At 40.3% G+C, this 7,443-nt stretch overlaps 1 protein-coding gene across 4 annotated transcripts in view; it reads left to right on the forward strand.

Moving 5' to 3' along the window:
• Positions 1–6,312, forward strand: part of LOC106524581 (aryl hydrocarbon receptor nuclear translocator-like protein 2) — a 22,090-nt gene extending 15,778 nt beyond the window's left edge. For 3 of the 4 annotated variants that reach the window (XM_014018439.1, XM_014018440.1, XM_014018442.1), the window contains 8 exons: positions 380–617; positions 1,030–1,136; positions 1,212–1,362; positions 3,383–3,438; positions 3,520–3,631; positions 5,139–5,217; positions 5,331–5,427; positions 5,620–6,312. In XM_014018439.1, coding sequence (XP_013873893.1) covers positions 380–617; positions 1,030–1,136; positions 1,212–1,362; positions 3,383–3,438; positions 3,520–3,631; positions 5,139–5,217; positions 5,331–5,427; positions 5,620–5,777 — 998 coding nt within the window. In that variant the 3' untranslated portion in view covers positions 5,778–6,312. The remainder of the gene's footprint in view (positions 1–379; positions 618–1,029; positions 1,137–1,211; positions 1,363–3,382; positions 3,439–3,519; positions 3,632–5,138; positions 5,218–5,330; positions 5,428–5,619) is intronic. The other variant, XM_014018441.1, reaches the window with a different exon arrangement.
• Positions 6,313–7,443: the final 1,131 nt, after the last annotated feature.

The following is a 7,443-nucleotide window of genomic DNA, read 5'->3' on the forward strand; positions in this document are numbered from 1 at the left end:
TTTGTGCTGATAAGCCTGAGTGGTCTGTTGACTGACCTTTGTATTTGTTCAAATAATTGGGCAGGTTACAATTTAAAACAATGTTGTCATAATCACGTCTTGTGATTATTTGACAGGAGTTTTACTTTTGAACTTTAAGTGCATTTTAATTTAGTTATAATGTAAATACAATAAAAATTAAACCAAGATTTAGAATAATTATCATTTTGATCCATACATTGGGAATGTCTGACTGGGCCTCGTGCCACTTTATGTTCAACAAATTGGGTCCAGAGGTCAAAAAGGTTAAGAACCCCTGCACTATAGTGTGTAGTTTTGAAGTTTTCAATGGTGTTTTGTTTCAGATGAATAAAAAAATGAGTGTTTTTCCTCCACACAGACTCGTACAGATACTGCACCCTCCACTGCACTGGATATATGCGGAGCTGGCCGAGCAGCCAGCTGGACCCGGAGGGGGATGCTGGGGACAAGGAGACCTCCAGCCTGAACTGCCTGGTGACGATGTGCCGCCTCCACCCTCACGTCTCCCCTCCACCACCCAGAGACGTCCACGTCAAAGCCACTCAGTTCGTTACTCGCTGTGCAATCGACGGCAAGTTCACTTTTGTAGATCAACAGTGAGTTTCCAGTTTCTCGCTCCGTCTGTTTCTGGTGTCGATGGTGGCTTTGCTCTGAATACACGGTTCAGCTGAGAAAGGAATGGCAGAGGCGGGTCGGGGTCAGGAGGCCTCGGCTTCTTTTTTTTCTTATCAAATCAGCTGTCAGTGGAGATAATCCTTTCTGTCTTTGCCATCTTTTCTCAGAAGAAGCTGTGCATCTCGATGGCATCACATGAGAATCTCTTCTCATTCTTTGGGAAGTAAATTTCACAATGCAAGTACTGTAAAGCGTTTGCCAAATGGGTTTTAAGTGTCTTTGAGTGTTCCACGAGAGGCTCTTGTATAGTCTTCACAATCCTGGGAGCGATAAGAAAAGAAAAATCCAAAAACAAAGGAACTAAACTTTGTCTTCACCCCGTCTTTTTCCCAGAGCCACGACAGTCATCGGTTATTTACCGCAGGAGGTTCTCGGCACATCGTGTTACGAGTACTTCCATCAGGATGACCTGCAGCACCTCGCGGGGAAACACAGGCAAGGTGATGGAGCAAAGCCTCTGAAGACAGAAAAATGTCTTTACATCAAATTGTTGAACTTAACCAATCTCTCCACAGTGCTTAGAAGCAAAGAGAAGGTTGAGACACAGCGCTACAAGTTCAAAACGAAGCACGGCTCCTACGTTTCGCTTCAGAGTCAGTGGTTTAGTTTCACAAATCCATGGACCAAAGAAGTTGAGTTCATTGTGTCTTTAAACAGGGTTATCTTGTAAGTATCTGTCTCACAGACACTCCATTTTCACTTAATACACCCCCTGGCAAAAAGCATGGATTCACCAGTCTTGGATGAGCACTCATTCAGGCATTTCATTATTTAAAACAAACAGATCAAAAATATGATACAATAATAAGATCATTCCAAAGTGCAACTTGTTGGCTTTCAGGAACACTCAAAGAAATGAAGAGAAAACATTGTGGAAGTCAGTGAATGTTACTTTTATTGACCAAGCACAGGGAAAAAATATATGGAATCACTCAATTCTGAGGAAAAAAGTATGGAATCATGAAAAACAGAAAAGCAAAAGACCATCAAAATACATCACTAGTATTTAGTTGCACCACTTTTGGCTTTTATAACGGCTTGCAGTCTCTGAGGCATGGACTTGATGAGTGACAAACAGTATTCTTCATTAGTTTGGTGCCAACTCTCTTTGATAGCAGTTGCCAGATCAGCTTTGCAGGTCGGAGCCTTCTTGTGGACCATTTTTTTCAATTCCCGCTACAGGTTTTCAATTGGGTTGAGATCTGGACTGTTTGCAGGTCATGACATCGACTGAATGTGTCTTTCTCCAAGGAATGCCTTCACTGTTTTTGTCCTATGGCACGATGCATTTTCATGTTGGAAAATTATTTCATCACCTTCAAACATCTGTTCAAGTGAAGGGATGAGAAAACTGTCCAAAATGTCAATGTAAACTTGTGCATTGATAGAAGAAGTAACCACAGTCATCTCCCCTGTGCCCTTGCCTGACATGCAGCCCCATATCATCAAGGACTGTGGAAATTTGGTTGTTTTCTTCAGGCAGTCGCTTCATAAATCTCACTGGAACGGCACTAAACAAAAGTTCCAGCATCATCACCTTGTCCAATGCAGATTCTTGACTCATCACTGAAGATAACTTTCATCCAGTCATCCACAGTCCATGATTGCCTCTCCTTAGCCCATTGATGTCTTGTTCTTTTTTGTTTAGGTGTCAATGATGGTTTTCTTTTGGCTTTCCTGTGTTGAAATCCCATTTCYTTTAGGCGATTTCTTACTGTTCGGTCACATACATTGGCTCCAGCTTCCTCCCATTTATGCTTCATCTGTTCAGTTGTACTTTTTCGGTTTTCAAGACAAATGGCGTTAAGTTGTTTGTCTTGACACTTTGATGTCTTTCTTGGTCTACCAGTACACTTGGCTTTAACAACCATTCCATGCTGTTTGTATTTGGTCCATACCTTGGATGCAGCTGACTGTGAACAGCCCACATCTTTAGCAACCATGCGTGAAGAGTTACCTTCTTCAAGAAGTTTCACAATCCTCTTTTTTGTTTCAAGAGAAATTTCTCTTGTTGAAGCCATGGTTCTTGCCACTCCACTTCATCCAGCAGCCCTCCAAGGTGTCATGACTGCAGGTGTTTTTAACTGCAGACTAATGAGCAGTTCTAATCTGAGGCAGGTGTCCATTTAGGGAAAGGAAATTGACTGGATGTATCCTTATTTTCTACCTCCAGTTTGAGTGATTCCATACTTTTTTCCTCAGAATTCAGTGATTCCATATTTTTTCCCTGTGCTTGGTCAATAAAAGTAACATTCACTGACTTCCACAATGTTTTCTCTTCATTTCTTTGAGTGTTCCTGAAAGCCAACAAGTTGCACTTTGGAATGACCTTATTACATATGCTCTTTGTTTGTTTCCGTCACAATTTTTGATTGGTTCAATGGGAAGAGTGGCTGCAGCTGTGACACTAAAACTGAGAACTAGGTGTGTAAGGCTGGCAGAGGGTGCAGAGTCTAACTACTGAAAAGCACTGGGGAGTAAAAATGAGCCAAAGAAACAAGACACAAAAATACAAAAACTCTCGCAACATAACTAAAAACAGATTGTTACGTGTTTTAACTTTTCACTTCTTACATAGTTTAAACATCAAAACTCAGACATTTCTGTCTCATTTCACCCATTGTGAAGCAGTGAAATGTTTAAAAAGAAACAACAGCAACCCATAAATACTTCGTTGCACCAACAGGGGACCTGGTCACACAAAAGATGAGGAGGAGGCTGGCAGCTCCAAAGCACTACAGGGTAAGAGTTTTCCACTGCAGTATGATCATGATGTCTTTTGTGTTGTTGGTGTAACCTTTGCTGTTTTCCCTCTTTCAATAGAAGACTCAAAGCAAATCCCAGAAATCCCCGGCCTGGCCAGCAGTGTGGGCACAATGATCTACGCGGGCAGCATCGGGACCCAAATCGCAAACGAGCTCATGGACTCGTACAGGTGCATCCCTTAGAAGTCATCTGCAAGATTATTGTCTATAAAAGAGAGAAAATAAAATGAGACAGCCTGTCTAATTCGAGTGTTACTCCCAGCTGACTGATTCAACAGTCTCTGTACCAATGCTTCACACAGAGAATATTTATGTTCAGTATTCAACTGTAATACTGATGTTGTTCTGTTGGAAACAGCAGCAAACTAAACTAAAGGTGTCTTGCAAAAGGGTAGAGGCTTAATATTAGCTTATGTAGGGTTCTTTCACAGGTTTCATACCTATACGTTATACTGTACCTATATTTTCTGGTATTTCTTGGTGCCTATGTTTCCTGGTATCTATATTCCTTGGTAACTATGGTCTTTGGTCTATGTTACCTAGTATCTGTTCCCTGTTACCTATGCTTCTTAGGATCTATTTTACCCAGTAATTTTGTTCCTAAGTACCTATGTTCATGATACCTATGTTTTTGTGTACCAATTTTCTTCAGTACCTATGTTCCTGGGTGCCTAAGTTCTTTGGTACCTATGTTACTCAGTACCTGTTTCCTGATACCTATCTTTCCTGTTATCTATGTTACTTAGTACCTATTTTACCCAGTACATCATGTTCCTTTTTACCAATGCTATCTAGTAACCATGTCCTGGTACTTATTTTCTCTAGTACCCATGTTCCCCCTTAACAATGTTACCCCGTACCTAATGTTACTTAGTACATTTTCCCTGGTACATATGCATGACGGCTCAGTGGTTAGCACTGATGCGCCACAGCGAGAAAGTCTTGGGTTCGATCCCCGGTTCGGACCTGGGGTCTTTCTGTGCGGAGTTTACATGTTTTCCCCGTGCTTGCGTGGATTTTCTCTGGGTACTCTGCTTTCCCCCACGGACCAAAAACATGTACAATTGGTTGCTCCCACACCCAGSCCTCCCTTGAAAAAGAGATAAATGATCTCAATGGGATTTGACTGGTGAAATAAAGATGAATATATTTAAAATCAGACATCACTTCATCCTATGAAGTTATATTGTCAGATATCTTTCTGAGACTGTGCTACTCTAGAGCAGTGGTTCCCAAAGTTGGGGTCGGGACCCACAGTGGGGTCCCGAAATATCAAGGTGGGGTCCTGAAAACATTTTCTGAATTAATTACACACAAAGATTACAACTGTCAATAATTTTTTGACTTTTTTTTTGTTACAAAAAAATAAAGTTAGTGTACTTAAAATGGACAAAAATAGCATAATAAATATTGTTACTATGCTCTTGTTTATTTGACGTGAAAACAATGTTCATCAACCAACAACAGCTGGGGTCTCAGGTCTCTGCTGCTGGTATTTTGTGGGTCAAAAGCTGAAAAGTTTGGGAACCACTGCTCTAGAGAGTCAAACAGAAATGCTTGGCAAAAATGTTAATATGGGCTAGCCTGTCCTTGTAGTCTCTCTCCCCTTAGTATTTGATTAACATCGTAGCCAGCTTAGTTTCCAATCATTTCTTTTTATATTAAATTTCACAACAGAGCAAACTCATCTCCTTCAAGTGGAGCCCCGAGTCCGTTCAGCTCTGTCCAGGAGAAATGTCTACAGAGCAGCAGGAGCGTAAGYGACCCTATAAAACACAATGACACTGACCATGTGCATGTTCAGTACTTGCAGTTATTGGTATTGGTTTGTTTAAATCATGGTTTTTGATGTTTATCTCCTTCCTCCAGGCTTCTAGCCAAGAGGAGGCAGCAGGCAGCTCTTCAGAATCTCAGTCTGACTCGAAGATGGCAGCTGGTGCCAGCAGTGCCATGTCTGAGGAAACAGGTAATGTGCTCTGCAGCTTAGAAAACTCACTACAGCTTTATTTCTATGGTATCCTTTAAAGATATGTTCAAAATAAAACAAAGGTCTTCTTTAAAACCCAAATTAAAAGATTGATCTTGGGTTGAGTTGGTTTATCCTAAATCCAACACTTTCTTACGTTTTATTTTCTTTATTCTGTTTGATTACATCCAGGTGAGTCGTCCCAACTGGGCTTAGATAGCATGCTTGTTCCAGGGCTGAGCAGCTTTAGCAGTGATGAGGCGGCCATGGAGGTCATCTGGAGGCTGCTGAACACGGATGTAAGCATGGGTCAATCTGCAGACTTTGAGGATTTACACTGGCCTTTCTAGAGGGAGTTCAGCTCCTCTCAAACATTCTCGTCGTTTCTTGCCATTTACTGAGCTATTTGTCAGCTGAAGACTTATCTGGCCTTGCACATTTGAAGCTACTGGACTTGTACCAAAAGCTGCAACCTGTCTTACTTGAAGACAGCTGAAAAGAAATGTAATATTGTGACTGTGATTGTTAGTCTTTTGGATCTTGCTTGCAGGAACAAAGAGTTCAAGTGCCCCTTGAGCCAATGGTGAGAAAGTATCTTCCTTATTGATACTTTAGCATTACAAAGGGGTACCAAAGCCAAGAYTTTCCACAAAAAGACTATATTTGCCCTGCTGCCGTCAGGGACGAAGGGACAAAGAAATACCAGACTTTTGCCATCTTCAGTGCTGCTAGAAACACTTGTCAAACCTTTGACATTTGTATGTTTTTTTGTACAGAGCCATGATTGTCACGTTCCTCTGTGGGCTAACTGGTTTTTTATTTACAGTTTTTTAAAAACCTCTCGTTACAATAACTTGCAAGTAAAAGTAAAACAAAGAGCAAGTACTGTTTTGTCTGATGTGTCCAGTGAATATCCACCTCTAACTGTCTCTGAATGTCAGTGTATAGTACTTTGTTGGTAAACAGCACAAACGTACTAGAGTCCTCTTATAGTTCAGCTTCCAAAAAGGCAAAGGTTTGGATCGAATGATTTCTTACTGAGCTTTATGAATACATCATCACTTCATCACAAACAAACCAAGATCACAGTTTATTTCCCACCCAGTCAATCACGATATTGTAAGTTTACACTTGTAGAAACAATATTACTGTTTGATTATCCCATTCATAAAATTATAAAAACAAAGGTAAAAAGAATGGTAAAAAATTAAAAAAAAAATCAAAAATTTCCCAAAGACAAAAAAGTGTACATTAAAGACTAAACCAACTCACACTGGGTTAAATATCTCTAAACTTCAGCTTCATTTTYAAGACAGCCAAATGGATCTGATCCATGAAGGAAGAAGGTTCAAGTAAATTGGATATATGAAGGGGACAAGACCATTTATAAGTCAACAAGAATATTTTACAATTCAATCTGTAGCACAAAGAAAGTCATTGGAATGAGGACAGAACAGGTGAAATGTATTCCAGTTAAGAGATGGGTAACAGCAAACAAGTTGGGAGTGAAAACTAGACCTGACTGAAGCCAACAAGTATTTCAKTCAAGTCAGATTGTAAAGTTATAAGTTATTCTCTCTAGATCAGGTCRCGTAGAATGGAAACAGCAGAGGTCCAAGAATCGAGCCATGAGGAACCCCATAAGAAATAGGTGCTAAAGTGGACAGAAAATTTCCAATGTTAACACAGAAGTTTCTGTCACTCTGTCACTGTTTGGAACCAATTAAATGCTGTAGGGGAGACCAGGGACAGTAGCAACAAGGGATGGTTGCAACGCGTCATTTTTCTCCAAACAGAAACAAGCTAGAGTGATGACACTCACACTGTACATTCTTAGTTAGATGCCCCASCTTGCAAAGAAAAAGTAAGCAGATTCAAAAACTGCTCCAGGATTTATTTGAAAAAAAAAATGTTTTTGAGGTACCAAAGTATTTTTTTGCTCAGCTTAATTTTTTTATACTGTTGTCACTGTTTTTGTGATCCATCCAGCTCAAACTTTTATGGTTTAAATAAGTG

This window comes from Austrofundulus limnaeus, unplaced genomic scaffold (assembly GCF_001266775.1).
Source record: "Austrofundulus limnaeus strain Quisiro unplaced genomic scaffold, Austrofundulus_limnaeus-1.0 Scaffold193, whole genome shotgun sequence".
Classification (NCBI taxonomy): domain Eukaryota; kingdom Metazoa; phylum Chordata; class Actinopteri; order Cyprinodontiformes; family Rivulidae; genus Austrofundulus; species Austrofundulus limnaeus.